This window comes from Sorghum bicolor, chromosome 3 (genome assembly GCF_000003195.3).
Source record: "Sorghum bicolor cultivar BTx623 chromosome 3, Sorghum_bicolor_NCBIv3, whole genome shotgun sequence".
NCBI lineage: Eukaryota > Viridiplantae > Streptophyta > Magnoliopsida > Poales > Poaceae > Sorghum > Sorghum bicolor.
In genome coordinates, this window is record NC_012872.2 from 72413207 (window position 1) to 72432151 (window position 18945).

At 42.1% G+C, this 18945-nt stretch overlaps 2 protein-coding genes and 1 pseudogene across 2 annotated transcripts; 2 read left to right on the forward strand and 1 right to left on the reverse strand.

Annotated features, from left to right (window-relative positions):
• LOC8062284 (putative glutaredoxin-C2) lies at positions 1329-2057 on the forward strand. The gene has a single exon (XM_002456860.2). The coding sequence runs from the start codon at positions 1478-1480 to the stop codon at positions 1799-1801; it is 324 nt and encodes a 107-aa protein (XP_002456905.1). The 5' UTR covers positions 1329-1477; the 3' UTR covers positions 1802-2057.
• On the forward strand, positions 12282-13278 carry LOC110433781 (annotated as a pseudogene).
• On the reverse strand, positions 14066-17778 carry LOC8081311 (probable feruloyl esterase A). Its single transcript, XM_002459016.2, has 10 exons — positions 17201-17778; positions 16389-16468; positions 16169-16234; positions 16024-16071; positions 15876-15943; positions 15575-15647; positions 15335-15496; positions 14816-15010; positions 14638-14726; positions 14066-14515 (listed from the first exon to the last, which is right to left on the reverse strand). Exons 1-10 carry the CDS (start codon positions 17265-17267, stop codon positions 14326-14328), a joined length of 1038 nt encoding a protein of 345 aa, XP_002459061.1. The 5' UTR covers positions 17268-17778; the 3' UTR covers positions 14066-14325.

Consider the following 18945-nt stretch of genomic DNA (forward strand, 5'->3'; position numbering starts at 1 on the left):
CAATTGCACGTTTACCTCAACACGATCATCACACACACACACGTACCACCTCAAATGGGAAAAAAGGTAGATAGGGCGGTTACTGCTTAATCACCTCCATTATTTTTTAGGAATAGGCATATTCTACCGACATTCATAGCTAATGACTTAGTGTACCAAAATTAAGGGCCCCTTTATTCTTTGAGTGTCTTCTCGGGCGTTTGAAATTCATTGATTAATCAATTATATGTATTGATTAGTACTTAATTTTTCCTACCGATTTGTTCTTACCTCGACGTGTACGTGCAAAAAAGATATGCTCATTCCGTTCACGTTGACACGTACACGTCGAGAATGCAAAGTAGGGAGTTAAAGAAATGGGGGTTTTTCGCCAATGGCACCCCCAAACAATGTGCTGAAAAGCTGAATGCATGATGTTTGATGCCCACTCAAGAATTGTTCTTCTTGTTGTACTGCAATCGGGAAAAAGGAAAACAGCTAGAATCGATTCAGTCCTTATGGAGTTATCTACAAATAAACTGACAGAAGTCAGAGGCATGCATGCATGTTTAATTACTTGCACCGACTTTTGCATTGGTTTCCCTGTAGTGTAAGACGAGCTCAGTTGAAACTTGAAAGGTTCAAAAAGTCAAATAAATTAAAACTCTTGTTAATAAAGGTCTGAAATATCATATTTTTGATAAAATGCCATGGCACCTTGTCATAGCGGACACGCTCTCATGTTCGCGTCATTACACCTTGTTCGCGTCATTACATCTGATATATAAAATAGATTTAGATGTGAGCAAATTACACCATAAGTAGCTTAGTTCGCGTCATAGTTTTTAGTAGCAGTAGATAGAAGAAAGATAAAGCTAGCACTGTTATATACACCCGGCTCAGGCATTTTTAGTTCACGTCATCATTTTTAGTATGCATATGGCATCAGACGCTGTGTGGTATATATTTTCAGCTCAGTGTGATCTTTTGATGATGTAACTACTAACAGCTGCCTCTTATTTTTCAAACAAATTAAATAAACAAACAAAACTGTAGAATGATGGCCCGTGGCTCGTCCCGAAAGCAAAGAGGATCACAGAAAGTAGCCGCGAGCCCTGTCAACAGAACATTCGATTCTTCCCTAATTAACTAGCTATAGCTAGCCACTCCGATCGATCCTCAGGATTGCACTGCCCCGGCCGGTGGCCACTTCCTCCAAAAGCCGGCCGGTCGGCCGGTACGGTGGAGACGGAGGCTCACTGGTGACTGGCCTCTCGAGATCGATCCATCTCGATGACGATCTGCTATATAAAGCCAGCCTCATCGATCATATCGTCACCGCACACACAACAGGCAGCAGCAGAGATAGCATAAACTCTGAACCCTCAAGTGAGGTTTCGATTGATCGTCGATCGTACGTTGTTGGCACATCAAGCTTAAGGGCATCAAATAAAAGGAGAAGCAGCAATTAAGCAGGAGGAGGAGGACGACGACGACAATGGCGGCGGCGGACGGCGGTGTGTCGAGGCTGGCGTCGCAGCGGGCGGTGGTGATCTTCGGGACGAGCAACTGCTGCATGTGCCACGCGGTGAAGACGCTCTTCTCGGAGCTTGGCGTCGGGTGGGCGGTGCACGAGCTGGACAAGGACCCGGGGGGCAAGGACATGGAGAAGGCGCTGGCGCGCATGGTGGGCCGCTCCCCGCCCGTGCCGGCGGTCTTCATCGGCGGCAAGCTCGTCGGCCCCACCGACCAGGTCATGGCGCTGCACCTCCGCGGCAAGCTCGTGCCGCTCCTGCGCGAGGCCGGAGCCCTCTGGCTCTGATGTGATTGATCATGCATGATCCGATCCATCACCAAGTTATATATATACTGCTTGGTAGTGCTTCTAAGTTCTAACCTGATCCAACAAGAAGTACATGCAACATGCATGATCCATGAAAGGTCATCGAACTATTAAGAGCTATGATCTTTCAGTTCAGTAGAGGATATATAGATAACCGTCGTCACTGCTATGTTGAGGGAGGAAAGAATGCTCTCTGTAACCGATGGGCTAGTATATATATATGTTTGTATGTACATGCTCGTACCTTTTTTTTTACTTTGAATGGAGAACATACAAGTAAGCAAAATTATGCATATTCTTTCAGCATTGGGACCATAAGGCCTTCCGCAGTGTGATAGTGATGCCACAAAATATATAGGCATAAAATTTATGCATATTCTTTCAGTGTTAAGGCCAACGGTCATATGTAGTCGTTTGAAGGGCTTGTGTGCCCACAACGGTCTCATCTGGATGAAATGAGATTAAATGTAACCATTGTAACTTCCAACCGTTACCTTTTGGTACAATAAATTAATATATTTTTGTGATTTAGACACCGATGCATGTAGATGCATCGCTCCACGTACTATTTTCTGGTTTCACTTTAAATAAACATCACTACCAGCAGCGTATTGGAAATGATCTAGGCGTTATACTGAGAACACACCGTGGAAGGTCTAAGACTTGGCTTGCTATCAAAAGGGAATAAAGGATCACTTACTAGACAAGCCGTTGCAGCAGATTAATCAAGTCAAATCAAATAGTTAATATTATATTGCTCTGGATTTGGGCTAGCCGCGCTGCAACCATGCATCTAAGGCCTTGTTTAGTTCCGTGTAGCACTTTCGTTTGTTTGTGACAAATATTATTCAATCATGGACTAACTAGGATAAAAAGATTCGTCTCGTGATTTTCAGCTAAACTGTGTAATTAGTTTTTGTTTTCGTCTATATTTAATGTTTCATGCATGTGCCACAAGATTCGATGTGACGAAAATCTTGAAAACTTTTTGGTTTTCAGAGTGAACTAAACAAGACCTAACTCCAAAAAGTGCACACTTGTTCAGCAGCTGCATGCATGCTCCTATATACATATATATCGTATCATCCCACCATGTGTTCCACGATGTATATGTGATGCGCCGCTAGTTTCAACGCACGCTGTTTCCGGGCTAGAAAGGTGGCAGAATCCGCGCACGAGCGAGCGGCACGCGGCTGTCAGCGAGCGTGACCTCTGCGCGCGGCGCTCTCTCTCTCTGCCTGTGCGGTTTGCGGTTGCCGACCGTGAAAACTGAAAAGGTAGTAGCAACGTACAAATATGGCCTTGTTTAGTTCACCTAAAATCATTTTTTTAAAGTTTCTCGTCACATTAAATCTTACGATATATATATTTATATAACATTAAATATAGATAAAAATAAAAACTAATTATACAATTTACTTATAAATCATGAGATGAATTTTTTAAACCTAATTAGTTAATAATTAAATAATAATAACTAAATAAAAATAAAAGTGGTACAGTATCTAAAATTAAAAAATTCTCAGAACTAAACAAGACCTATGTTAAACCAGATTGTAGGGTTCTTCCAAGGTTTTCTACGATGACGACATGATGATGGCTTGGTTTTTTAATGTCTTTCGTCGACGTGCATTTCGATGTGGCATGCACTGTTCCCAAAGTACCTGACAGGACGAAGTCAGAAAAAATTGTAGGAGAGGCTCAACAAAATTGTTACATCGACTTAACTTTACTATAATCCCTCGTAATAGAAAAAATATATTAGCTTGAAGTAGTCTTATATTAATTCACAAAATATATCTACAAATAAAGGTCTCAGTCCACCCTACCTTATAAATTTATGTCTAAAATTAGAAGAAAAACACTAGAAACTCCACTGAATCAGCACCGGTAGGGGGGCTAGAGCCCCCTAGCCCCACCGCTAGCTTCGTCCACGCTCGCTGAGGCCTTGTTCAGTTTGCAGAAATTTTAGGTTTTATGTATTATAGTATTTTTGTTTATATTTAATAATTGTTGTGTAACTATAGATAAATTATGCTCAAAAGATTTATCTCTCAAGTTACTGGTGAACTATATAATTAATTATTTGTTATATTTATATTTAATATTTCATGTATGCGTTTAAAGATTTAATGTGATGAAAAATTTTGATTTTTTTTAACTAAACAAGGCCTGACTACTACTATCCTCGTGCACGTAGCCACATACCATCCGTCGGGGCGGTGGCCATGACGACAATGTAGTTGTTGGCGTGGGGTTCATGCATGAACCAGCCCAGTGTGCAACGCTCGACCTGCCCCCGCCTCGCGGCGGGCGACAGCCCATGAAATTCACATGACTACTACTTCCAACCCAAATTATAAATGATTTTTTTAGATAAAGGATAAAATTCGGCTTCATCTATCCGTAGATAGAATGAGACTAAATATTACAACACCAACTGACCCAAATCCGGCTGAATAAACAGCTCGACCAAACGACCACTGGAATAAGAAAAGGTTTTGACTAAATGTGACCAACATGTCTGTGTGCAAGCCAACCATTGGAACTAAAAACCGCTAAAGCCGACATCTCTAGGAACTGCTACTGAAAGGAGCTGCTCCTTCAGGCCTTCACGCCGTTGTAAGTTCGCCCATTGACGCAACCAGTGAGTTCCTCTGAAGAGTACATGCAAAAGAGATTTAGGTTTGCATTTATCAAAAACTATCTCATTCCGTGATATCCACAGTGCCCACAGTAAGGCTGATGCTACTGTTAATAACAACATGTTTAAATTCTTATTCCATTGTTTCGACCAAGAGTCAAACAAAACATTAATACTAGTGGGCGGAACAATACCATAAAGAATATGAATAGCGCGCCACAAAAATTTGGCATAGTAGCAATCAAAATAAAGATGTTGAATTGTTTCTGGAAGATGACATAGAGAACACAATTTGTCTCCCTGCCAATTCCTCCTAGCTAAATTATCTTTAGTTAGGATTACCCCTCTCTTTAAGTACCACATAAAGATTTTTATCTTCATTGGTAACTTAGTTTGCCAAATATCTTGTGAAACTCGCTCTCCGTTGTTGATTAAAGCAGCATACATAGACTTGACTGTGAAGATACCTGTGGCATTTAGGTTCCATACAAAGACATCACGTTCCTGCATTAAATTAACCTGTTGTAAAGAAGCAACAATTCGCTGCCAGTTTTCTAAATTTCTACCATTCAAATTCCTTCTAAAGGAGATGTTCAGATCAGGCAGACTCAGCACTGACGCAATAGAGTCTTGTTTTCTTCTCACAATGTTAAATAATGCAGGAAACCTATCCTTAAGTGGTTTATTTCCCATCCAAGTATCAAACCAAAATCTAGTTTGGGTACCATCTTTGACAGTGAAGTGTCCTAATCCCAGAAAATAATCTTTTACCTTCATCAGACTTTTCCAGAAGTGCGAGTCCATGGGCTTCTTCTGACAGCTGCCCAAAGTCTTATCTTTAATATATTTATTTCTTAACAACTCTTGCCACAGACCATCTTCATTTAATAATTTAAATAACCATTTACTAAGCAAACACTTGTTTTGAATCTCCAGGTTTTGGATACCCAACCCTCCCTGGTCTCTTGGTTGGCACAAAATGTCCCATTTGACTAGTCTGTACTTCTTTTTATGTTGGTCATTCTGCCAAAAAAAACGTGACCTAAAGCAATCTATCTTTTGTAATACCCCTTTTGGTAGTTCAAAGAAAGACATCATAAACATCGGTAGGCTTGAAAGCACCGAGTTTATGAGTACTAACCTGCCACCAGACGTGAGTATTTTGCCTTTCCATCCACTAAGGCGTTTCTCGATTCGTTGTTCAATGATTTTCCAGTCTTTGTTAAATAATTTTCTAAAATGCATAGGTAGGCCCAAATAACGAAAGGGGTATTTTCCCACCACACATCCAAATAATTGAGAATAAAATATTTCATGATCTTTTGCTCGTCCAAAACAGAAGACTTCACTTTTGTGAAAGTTTATCTTTAAGCCAGATAGTTGTTCGAAAGTGCTTAGTAAAAGTTTCATATTGACTGCTTTCTCAACATCGTGGCTCATAAAGATCACCGTATCATCCGCATATTGAAGTATGGATAATCCGTCCTGAATAAGGTGAGGAATAACCCCTTGTACTTGTCCTGCATCTTTTGCTCTGGCAATAAGTATGGCCAACATGTCAACCACTATATTAAATAGTATTGGCGACATGGGGTCACCCTGCCTCAAACCCTTTTTTGTTTGAAAGTAAGGTCCCAACTGATCATTAACTTTAATGTTAACATTTCCGCCTTGCATGAAGTGTTGAATCCATTCACACCATTTTTGTGAAAACCCTTTCATTCTTAAAGTCTGTAGTAAGAAATTCCAATTTACTTTGTCATATGTCTTTTCAAAGTCAATTTTAAATATGACCCCATCTTTCTTTTTAGTGTGCAGCTCATGAATAGTTTCATGTAAAATCACAGCCCCCTCCATTATATTTCTTCCTGGCAAAAAAGCTGTCTGAGTCGGTCTTATCAGATTTTGGGCTACATTGGTAAGTCTATTTGTTGCCACCTTAGTGAAGATTTTAAAAGAGACATTCAACAAACAGATAGGCCTATATTGTTGAATCACTCTTGCTTCATCTTTTTTAGGAAGCAAAATAATAGTACCAAAGTTCAGACGATTTAGAGGTAGTGACCCCTGATAAAAATCTGAGAACAATGCCATCAAATCATCCTTAATTAGCTCCCAAAAAACTTGATAAAATTCCGGAGGAAAACCATCCGGACCAGGTGCTTTATTATGTTCCATCTGGAAAATAGCCGTTCTAACTTCCTCCTCTGTGAATGGCGCAATTAACATCTCATTCTCGAGATCTGAGACTTGCGGTACGTCCGCCGTCTGTGACTCATCTAATGAAAACAGAGATGCATCAGATGGTCCAAAAAGACTCTTATAATAACTGGTAATATGCTGTTTTAGTTGAGCATCACCAGTTATAATACTGTCCCCGTTTTCTAGTTGAAAAATACGAGTTTTCCTGTGTCTGCCATTGGCCAATAAGTGGTAATACTTGGTATTAGCGTCACCTTCTAACAGGTGTTTCACTTTGGCCCTTTGGTACCACTTGATCTCCTCCTCCCTCAGAAGCTCTGTCAGTCTTTCGCTCAGAACATGTTTTAAATTTCTTTCAGATACACTTAACAACACCTGCTCTTCTTTTTTATCCAACTCATCTAGTTTATTTAATAGCGAAGTTTTCTCTTTTTTGTACAGACCACTCACGTGCTTTGCCCAACCTCTAAGGTGCTGTCTTAATCTTCTAATTTTCATTTGCCACCTTTGTATAGGCGATCCCGAAACTACAGTATTCTGCCATATAGTCGCCACCATCTCACAAAAGCCATCTCTCAACAACCATCCCAATTCAAATTTGAACTGAGGCTGACAAGTTGTGGATGCATTATTTGTAGAGACGAACAATGGTGTATGATCAGAAATTTCTCTATTAAGAGCTTGCACTGAGGTATGGGTGAACTGTGCTTCAAAGTCTGTGCACACTAAAACTCTATCTAGCTTTTCAAAAGTTTGGTTTGGCATATTATTTGCCCAAGTAAATTTTCTTCCTGACAAGTCTACTTCTCTTAAATTCAGACTATCAATAACTGCATTAAACATGAAAGGCCATCTGTCGTTATAACGATCATTATTTTTCTCGTCAGCCCTGCGGATAATATTAAAGTCACCACCTATCATAATAGGTAGCGTGTCCTTTGCACAAATCCGCACTAATTCAGACAAGAAATTACCCTTTTGATCTAACTGAGCAGGGCCATAAACTGATATCAAGTTAAATTTAAAATCTAGTTCTTTATGCCTGAGCTTAAATCTTATTAGAAAATCACCCTCTTCTATTTCACCAATGTCAAAAGTTAACAAATGAATACCCAGGATCATGCCACCAGATCTACCACGCGGAGCCATACAATGCCAAATAAAATCTTTACCAGCACAAATAGTGTTAAGCACATTTGGTGGAAAGCTAGCTCTTCCGGTTTCTGATAAGGCGATAAAATCTAGATTCTTCTGTTTTGTTAAATCTGACAAAAATCTATACTTCTTAAAATCCGCAAAACCATTACAATCCAGAAGACTCCTTTCATCTTAAATTATATTTGTTATTATTTTTATTTTTATTTTTATTTTTATTTTTATTATTCTTCTTTCTACTACCAGGGCGCCCTCCTCTTTTATGTGATATAGGAGTCTGTAAGATCACCGGATCACAACCCCCATCACCAAGCCCTTCAGCAACACCAGAACAAATAAGATTTAAAGCCTCCAGATCCACACTATCATCATTAGAACACACAGTGGACGCCACTTCCAATAGCACAAAATCATCATCTCTTAACTTTGCAGCTTCTACTAATCTATTATGTTCTAAATCTTTCAAACGTTTTGAAGAATTAAACACACTTTGTTCATTGTTTCCTAAAACAACCCCTAAAGCTGCAGTAGCATTCAAGATAGAAGAATCATCTCGAGAATTAAAAGACAAGGCTTGATGTGCGTTACCTTCTTTTATTGGTGATTCTAAATTCCTCTGCGCCTTGAGTTTAGCCGGCTTCTCTATGGAATTCATGTCCACATTTGAAGCACTGGTTTTGCTGGTTCTCACTGAAGACGGTGTCCCCCTACTGTATTTTTTTAAAATTGTCCCAGAGTCATTCTGTGTAGGCAGTACAGTGGCTGTCCAGGTCCCATTATCACCTAGCGCCCCACTGGATTGTTGAAGTACAACCTTGGGTTTGCTTGATGGTTTAACAGCCTTATCCTGTGCATTAGTATGCCCCCGTGCACCTTCCAACTGTAGCGCTCCATGCTGCTGAGCAGTAGAAGGTGGAGGCGCACCACTGCCAGTAGCTGGTGTCTGGGATTTTGTTGTTTTTCCATCTACATCCATCTGTTCCGCAGACTTTGCCCCCTTAGGTTGTTCATTGTTTTTGAGATCATCTTCTTTAGGCTCCTCCTCATTGGTATAGTCCATATCCATAAGCTGTGGCTCACCAATGAGAGACTCCACTTCAACAGCAAACTGTAGCTCGTATATAAAGTCCCCAATAACCACATCCATAAAAGTTGGAATTAGTTTTGGGTCTAACACAGCTACCTTCATCCTCGGCCTTCCAGTGTTTTTGGTGAAAACAGTATCAACCGCCCGAGGTACACCCAGAATAGTACCAACTGCCCAAATTATCGGGAATTCTTTAAACTCATTAGGTAGCCCTCTAATTTGTACCCACACCTTATCAATTTCCCATTTGTTCACTTCACTTTCAGTTCCTTTTTCAAACTGAATTTTCCCTTGCACCCGCTTAGCACTCATGGGACCCCAATTCACCACATGATTGAGAAGTTCAGCAGATGGAAAATTAATAATAAAAGCACCAGTGCCAGTAGTCTGAATGTCCCAATTATGGTTCTTATCAGGTTGGAATTTTTCCAGTTCCACTGTCAACTGGTTAACAGAAAAGGAACCTTCCAAAACACGAACCAAAGCTTTAGTTTCAAGAGAATTCACTCTAGGATTTGCAACAGCAGGGATAAAATAAAATCCAAGTCCTTGTACCGCATAACCACAGGGAGTAGCACTAGTAGCTGCTGACTTTTTATTAAAAGGGCAAACCTTAGTAACATGGTCACCAAAACATAGCTCACAACATAGAACCATAGAGCATTCATGAATGGTATGACCGTTTGTGCGGCAACGCCAACAATACGGTTTTCCTTTGCTTTTTGGAGAACCTCTAACAGATGACTCTGGGACATCTAAATTTGTACCTTGCTGATTAGCCGGTGGGACATTCAAGTTTGCAGCAAGAGGGGCCTTTGCTGTTGTTGAAGTTGTGTTGATCACCATATCAGTGCCTTGGTTTGTTGCTGGACCCCCTCCTTGTCCCGCGCCAACCTCCTGAGTTGGCTGCAAATGCAGACCAAGGGGATCAGGGAGACCCCCTAGCCCTCCCTGGCCAGTGATCGCACCTTGCACAGCACCCCCCTGCACATTGGAGGGAGCCGTGGCTTGCTGAGTGCCCGGGGGATGACTCCCAGGCGCCGGTAGTGGTGCCCCTCCTGCATTAGTGGCAACATAACCAGCCGGCTGTTGGAACCCGACTCGTTGCTGCGACTGCTGGCATCTGCCACCTTGCTGCGGCTGTGGTTGGCCACCCCCGATCTGGTGCCCACCAAAAAAACGCGGACCTCCATAGCCTCCATGAGGATGGTGTGGATTTGGAAAGTTAGGGTTAGGGTAGTTGTTGCTGTGCCACCCCCCATAACCCCTACGCCTTCCGTAACCCCGATCAGCTCCATGATTCCTAGAACCACCATAGAAGTGAGCACCACTATTTCTTGCACCATTGTTGTTGAACCCGATGTAACCTCCGCGTCCCTGGTTTGGACCGAAGCCACGGCCGCCGCCGCGGCCTCCTCGCCCTGGATTGAATCCTGGTTGGAAGTCGGGATCAAAGACTGCACCCCGGCTTCTCCCCCCACGTCCAAACCCTCCACCACCCGGCGCTGCCATGGTACGCCCTAGTCGCACGACCTCGGCGAAGGAACGACGGTGACCGGGTCCGTGAGATGAGATTGGCGGCTTTGGTATGGATGACGAGGATCCTCGTCGCGTCCCAGTCCTGGCAAACAAGGCACAAAGACCCTTAGTGGGCCTGAAAACCTTGCCTGGCCCCAGAATAATTCTTGGTATTTTTGGTCCAACTAAAGTCCTTTCTTCGCAACTCAAGATGGGGGTACCATGCGCAGGTGACAAAGGCGGAAAGTCCGTAGCCTTCTCCATTGGGGTCGAATCCAACAATTCAAAATTTTTTAAATTATTCTTCCCTGGTGACAACTCACACGAACTATCTTCCTCCTTTTTTGCGACCTCACGATAGTCGAAGGGCTACGTTGGTAAGCAGCTTTGGCCAAAACATCACCTAGAGTTCTCGGTGGAGAGACTCTAGGTGGTGGTAATGGGCCTTCCCACGGAGCACCAACATAATGCCTTTGAACTAAACTTGAAACAAATGATTTAGCCAAACGGACGTCCGAAGAACACGGGTTCGAATTGCCTGATTCTAAAGCCTTTTCGGCAGTGCACAATTGATGTAAGATAAAACCAACATCCTTTGCTCGATCTATGAACTCAGGCGTAGCAAGATCCTCATCATCCGAATCAGTCAAATCGGGATCACTTGAACGTGCCCAAAATTTAGACTTTAACGGCGAGGCTTGTTCTTGAGCTACATGAACTGTTTTTGGTCGCTGACTAGCATCTACGACCTCCCCAACAACTGCCGAGAGTGCTGCCCTCCCCTCAGCTCGATGACGCTCCACATCAACGCCCTGTTCTTCACCTTCTGTTGGAGCGGAAGGACGAAGTGTCTGTAAGATCCCAGGTGCAAGTGTCAAGCGGCGAGTCCTCATCAGATCGCCATGAAGCTGCACAGACAGAAGAGAAAGAACACCAAACAAAAAACAAACCCAAACAACAAAGATCAAGAATAAAAAAGAAGGGAGAAGAGTTTCTTATTGTATGAGTCTTCAAACGGGGAAGCAGTGTGCGATCCGAGGGGGATTTAGTGCCGATCCCGACGCAGATCTTCCAGTAGTCGGCCGGCTTCGTTGGTGTCAGGATCTGGATTCACTGCAGCAGCAGACGAAAACAACGATCGACGGAAAAGTAAAATACGGCGCACGGGATCCGTTGGATCGATTGGCCGGCCGACTCCGGCGTGCAGCAGCCCCAGAGGACTCGTCACACCCGGCCCGGCACCACCGCAGACTTCGGATCTGCTGCGGCCGCCGGTCACTGCGATGAACGACGACTGGACGGGCGCACGGGACCCTGCTGGGCGAGAGGCCTACGGTGTCCAGGATCCGGCCGGGCGAGAGGCCGGCCGGCGCCGGTAGACAGCGACCCCGGGGTCGCCTCAGTCGCTTTCCCAGATCGAGACCTCAAACAGATAGATATTTGATTTTTTATCTCAAGTTTAACTATTTATTTTATTAAAAAAATTGTACAAACATAGTCAAATTTAAGTTATTTTTGAAAAAATTTTATTAATAAACCAAACCATGACAAAAGAAGTGATATTTTGTATAAATTTTTTAATAAGACGAGTGATCAAACTTGATGTCAAAAAAGTCAAACATCTTATAATTTAGGATGGACTGAGCACTTACTAGGTTCCAATTCAATGATTTTTGAGACTTTGAAAACACAAGTGTTATCAGTAATATCTATTTTATAATGGGGTTTACATTTGAGTTAGTTATACAAACTGATTGGCTACGAGTATGGTGCAAATAATATTCGTGAAGACTAACTAATAACACGCACTATAGAGCGAGGTTTGGTGCTTAGAGATACTCATTGTAGTCTATATGCTTAGAGATACCCGTAATGGCCCGTCCTTGATGCTTGGGGGCTCATTCGAGGCATACAAGTACATTGAAGATATTTTTCTCAAGGTGGCTGCTCAGGTACCTAACAGTGGCCCGTGCGTCACATATATTGGCAAAGGTGGATCCGACAACTTTGTCAAGATGGTTCACAATGGAACTGAATATGGTAACATGCAACTTATCGCTGAGGATACGATGTTCTCAAGTCGGTTGGTAAGCTCACAAACAGCGAACTGCAGCAGGTGTTCTCTGAGTGGAACAAGGGTGAGCTCCTTAGTTTCTTGATTGAGATCACGACCGACATCTTTGGTATCAAGGACGAGCAGGGTGAAGGCTACCTAGTTGACAAGGTCCTGGACAAGACTGGGATGAAGGGAACTGGGAAATGGACAGTCCAGCAGGCTGCTGAACTTTCTGTAGCTGCTCCTACAATTGAGGCATCCGGCCTTGGACTCCAGGTTCCTCAGTGGTCTGAAGGACGAGCGAGTCGAGGCATCCAAAGTCTTCCATGACTCTGACTACTCCACTGGCCTACCGGTGGACAAGGCTCAGCTGAACGAAGACGTGAGGCAAGCTCTCTATGCTTCCAAGATCTGCAGTTATGCGTAGGGCATGAACATCATCAAGGCCAAGAGCTCAGAGAAAGGATGGGGCCTCGAACGCATCAAGAAGGCTTAATTATGATAGGAACCCCAACCTTGCCAACCTCCTTGTTGACCCTGAGTTTGCCCAGGAGATCATGGACAGGCAAGCTGCCTGGCGCAGAGTTGTCTGCCTAGCCATCAACAATGGTGTTAGCACCCGAGGCATGTCTGCAAGTCTAGCCTACTTCGACTCAAACCACAGGGACAGGCTTCCCGCCAACCTGGTGCAGGCACAGAGGGACTACTTCAGGGCTCACACCTATGAGAGGGTTGACATGCCTGGTTCTTTCCACACTGAGTGGTTCAAGATTGCGCGCAACTCCAAGATTTGAATTGCTGCTGTGCTGATGGCACTTACGGCCAGGGACGAAGCCAGGAAAAAATTTAGGAGGGTCTGATCAAAAGTTCTACATCAACTTAGCTTTACTATTACTCCTTGTAAATATAGATTAATGATGAAATTCACAAAATATATCTAAAAATAAAGTGTTCAGCCCACCCTACCTTATAAATTTGTGTCTAAAATTAGAAGAAGAGTACTAAAAATTCCACTGGGCCAGCAGCGGTAGGGGGGGCTGAAGCCCCCCTAGCCCCACTGCTGGCTTCGTCGCTGCTTACGGCACGATAGAACATGATTTCGTGTTTACATATGCCGCTGTGTCGAGTAATCAATCATATACTGCTTGCAGGGGAGGAACTGTGATTTAACTTTATTTTCCATGCGCAGTGCTTAATTTAGGTCAGGAAGTCCAAAGTTTCTTCCATTGTTTTCTTGTAAGAGCTAAGCAGTACTGGATGGAGAACATTATATTTGCCGGAACATTGATGTTTATCTTTGTAATAACATGAATAAAAGCACTTTGAGATGCTTGTGTTTAGTTCTCTGTCGTCAATCATTATATTTTCATTTGCCTTGACAGAAACTCTCTCCTGTAATAGTTTCTCTTCTCCGTTTGTTGCACTGAACTGTTGGCTAGTAATTTCCCAGTCCCTGCACATCCAAACTAGGCCTAAGCATTCGTGTAGAAAGAGGAATGCTCAGAGTTTTATTGTTGATCACACCAAATTGGATGAATCATTGATTTTCAGATGCATTTGATCAAATATCGGCAATATATATATTTGCAAACTGAACAATTATTGATTTTCAGATGAATTTGATCAAATATCGGCAATATATATTTGCAAACTGAACAATAAATACATCACGTAATCACATGTACAACAAGCATCTCCGAATCCGCATGCTCGTTCCAACCCTCTCTTTGATGCATTAACAATTCAACGGCCAAGGGAGGTGAGAGGGAACATATGTGCAGCGCTAGCTCTGAACATTACTGATTCGTGATGCTATTATACTATACAAATCATACACTGGTTCACTGGGCACTGAATCCTCTGTCATTCGACAAAGCGGGCTGCTTTGATAATACAAGATTACCATTGAGGTCCATCTGATACCGCAATTTGCTGTAGTCCATGACGATTCTGCAGGAGCTCCAGTCTTCTGCATGCATGCTGACACCAAGATAGTATATATGGTCCCGCACGCTGTTTCCAATTACTGACCTGAACACCGAAAAATGCGAAAACAAATATGGAAAGCACCCATAAGTTAAAAGTGGAGAGGGGCAAAAGGAAATGCTAACAGTGCATCTACTGTGTTGTTTCATTTGAGAGAGAGAGAGGACCTGCAGCATGTAGGGTCTTCACCAGAATCATCACAGATCTTTTCTATGGAGTACACTAGGGTTCCTAATCCAACATTATGGACCCATACCTGAATAAATGAACAATAAAGCATATGAGTCTAAGGGAGCATAGAAACAAGGAATCCCACATATCTGCAGAAGTAGCAAAGTACAATACCTCTCTTGGGAAGTGATGGTAGGTCTTCTGTGGGAAGAATGCAAAGTACGGTGGCAGGTGAGGCACGATATCGTGGGCATGAGTAACTCGAATTGCTTGAGGCAAGTATGTCTTGAAATAAGAAGCAAATGCAGCATTGCCAATACGGGGCTGCCCAAATGTCATCAATTTTACGCCATCCAAACCATAGTTCACCTAAAAGAACATAGACATTTATTTTTGGGTGTAGAAGCTAAACAAGAAGGAAGAAAATCATGGAGAAATATTCTCTTCTTTTTAGGAAACATGGCACTCCCAACATTTTATTTAAAGCTATATTTATGGTAAAATCCTAACTGTTCAGACATGTGGAAGATTATCCGAAACTCAAGACAAGCTTTAGATTGCTAAATGAAAGATGAAGCATTATCCCTACAACAGGCTAACTCAACACCTGCAAATTTTGCCACCGAGCATAAATTTCTGAAGAATGAAGAGAAGCTTAAATAGCATATGCTTCGCGCAAGGTTCAGTACTCACAACAAGATCGAGCGCACAAAATGAAGCCATAGCTCCACCCATTGAATGCCCCGTGATCATGATTGGAATATCTCCGTAAGCTTCCCTAGTCTTTTGAATACCACTGACTACTCCATCACGTAGTGTTGTGTTGTGGTAAGCAGCATAAAACCCTCGGTGCACCTATAACCAGGCAGAACAATAGTATGAATTGGGTTTGCCACGAGTGCTGTTAAAATATAATCATTAAACTATACTCACCATTGCTTCAGGCATGCCAGGGTAGTCAAGATCCAGTTGTTTCCATAACAAGTCCTCTATCCAATTCTGGATGCTGAGAAATTGGATAAAAGATATAGTTGGGGTAACATAGTACATTTTACACATTGCACACAGATATGACAAGTTTGTCAACTAAAGGTCAAAGTACTTCTAAAAGATAAATGTATACGAATGAACCATAGTAGTAGTACATAATTGGTTGATTAATGCAGATTTGAAGTGGTGGAGTTCTGAGTTGAGATGAGAATAGCATGTTTAAAAACTAAGCAAAGCTCAGTACCTGTTCTCTTGAGTTCCTCTAAAAACAACGATGACAGCATTTATATCACTGGCAAAACCAACATATGCCTGCTTATATTCATTAAAACAGGATGAGTATACTATAAGACCAGGAGATAATGGTAAGAGTAAAGCTAGTAGAGAAGAACCTGCAAGCAGTTCTCGACATCTACAATGATCTCTATCATCTCGAACCCCTAGGCCATCCAATAAAATTTCAGTCATCTATCTCCAACATTGCATGGGGTGGGATAACAAAACTCAGAATGCACATGAGTGGTAGTGAAGGTTTACTTTGATCAAGTCACCACATCTGGCACATGTCCAAGTAAACAATTCTGTCAAATCAGCCGTATAGATCTGCAAAATATCGTAATGTTTAACTCCAAAGCACAATAAAGAAAAGGCACAAACCTAAATAACTGTGCCATATTTCTGTATGAATGAGGAAACAGTTTAAGAAGTTGAATATTGAGGAAAAAGTAGGGGGGGGGGGGGAGGTAAATGAACTTACTGCAGCAGCATACTCCACAAGTATCTGGGCAAGAGTCGAATTATATATGGTAGTTGATGGGTTCTGTTTGATCGCAAGTTCTATTTGACAAAAGCAAAGCGTTACAATAGAGTTTCATTGATAAATTACTATAGAGTAATATGGAACACGATGCATACACGGAGACAAACCAACTAGTAGCAGAAAGAAAAGTATGCATAACAAGGAAAAATGACGGGAAAAATATAACTGCACAGAAAACTTTATTTAAATGGGCATATGTTGACGTCTTTGAATGATTGAAATCTGTAAGCAACTGTCGCTTGTTAGAGTGAAACTGACTATGACCAGGCTACAGAACCATACCGACAAGACACGGCTCCAATGTTGTCTTTCAACCTTGAAGAATCGAAATGCAAGGGACAAGGCAAATTTTTATACCCTGCTAAAAGAAAACCTGAAGAATCGAAATGCAAGGACAAGGCAAAATTTTATAATAGTAAAATGTAGCTGCGTAAAAGCTCCGCCCAGAAGATGTGTCTGCATAGTAAGTAGTAGCATGATAATTTGCCGCTAATTTATTTAATCAACCTTTGAAATCTAAACGCCTTCCCAGTGCGTTAAGAGACTTCTGAAAGACGGAGGCACAAAAGTAACTAAGTATCTCATCTGTTCTTGGCATATGATTTTTTTTTTTTTGACAGATACTACTCCCATTCTCATAGCGAATCTACAGACAACAAGCACCCCCAAATGCAAGCGACGAACATCGCGAATTGCGATAGAACATTGTGGAACCAATAGACATAAAAGAAGGGAGTAACTGTTCTCACCTCTCCCGGAGCAAACAGCAAGGAAGCACAGCAGAAGCGCGGCCGTCAGCAACCCGCGGCGCCCCATCCCCTGAAAGGCTGAAGGACAGGAAACCAAGCGCACAGCCGACGAGTTCCGCACGAAGGCAGCTGAAATTTGGGGGCGAACCACACCGGGGGCCACCTTTCCGGACTGGGAGGCCCGAATCGGCGGCGCCCAGGCCGAAATTCCGCCACGCGCGACCGCGGGGCGCGAGAGATGGGTGGATTTGGTGAATCCAAACTTGCACGGAATCTTATTCTGAATTTCTAACAAGCGAGAGCAAGCAATCCGAACCTGTCTGAGGCACGGGAACACTCGGGAAGGGAGGGCGAGCGAAATACTAGTATGGTGCTATGTGATACAATTAAGAAATGAAATAAATTAAGACTTGATGATAAAATAAATTAAGGGAGCGAAGCGAGAGCACGAAACCGCGATCGGTGGTGGTGTTTATGTAGGACAGTCGGAGCTGGAAGAAGAAGAACATTGGGTTGGTGTGAAATGACGAGGAAGCCCCGCTGAAGCTGATCGGGATTTGGATCGGGGGTCGCAATCGCAATCCGAGACTGACCCACGACGAGGAAACTCAAATGTAGATCTTGCTCCTCACCACTGATCATGCACAGCTGCACAGCACTGCACTACCACCGGGCCAACAACTCTGACGGCATTGGCAGTTTGGCACAGCGGCCTCTGCACTTTGTTCCGGAGTGTTTCCTTAATTAAAAATTTTAATATATTTTTAGTTTCTCAAACTTTTTAAATGAGTGTCATTCAGATACTAAACTCCTCATTTAGATCACTAAACTTGTCTTAAGGTGCCATCTAACCTAGGTCTTCAAATTTGCCATGGTATGTTATCTACTCCCTCTGTTTCTAAGAGCTGCAATTTTTAGAGTTGTCTAAAATCAAACTTTTAAAACTTTGATCAAATTTATAGAAAAAATGTTAAAATTTATAATATCAAATTAATATTATTAGATTTATCATAGAATATATTTTTTATAAGATAATCATATTATGCCATGATATTTTTTCTATAAAGTTTATTAAAATTAAAAAAAGTTTAACTAACATGAGAGTTTAAGCTTTCAGGAATAGAGGGAGAGTTCCAACCTGACCGGTTGTATCGTATGCCATAGTGGTTAATTCCTTGTTTCGAGATCGCGGTAGGAACTCACGAGCAAAGCAACCACTGTCGTTGGGCTTTTATAGTCGCTGCGGCTACTAAAATTCTGTAGAAAAATAGAGAGGGACACATCCTATAGTGGCATCGACTGTTTAGCCCAGCCGATCATGCCCATAGCTTTAGCTTAGCATACCTTTGCTACTAAGTACTCACTTCATCCTAAATTGTAAGTTATTTTAAGAATCTTGAAGAGTCAAAGTATCAAGTTTGACCAAAATTATAGAAAAAATTATAAAGTTTTGTGGCATCAAATAGATATATTATAAAAATATAAGTATAAAGAATCTAATGATACTTAGTTAATATCATAAATGTTATTATATTATCATATAAATTTGATCAAATTTAAGATGCTTTGACTCTCTAAAATTATTGGAATGACTTACAATTTGGGATGGAGTGAGTAGAAAGGATAGAGAATACCGTGACTTTTGATGTGGAAGATGATGAAGATCGTACAGATGGAGCGTTTGTGATAGGTTTAGGAACTTCAAAAACATAATTTTTACCCAAATGACACCCTACGATATGGAG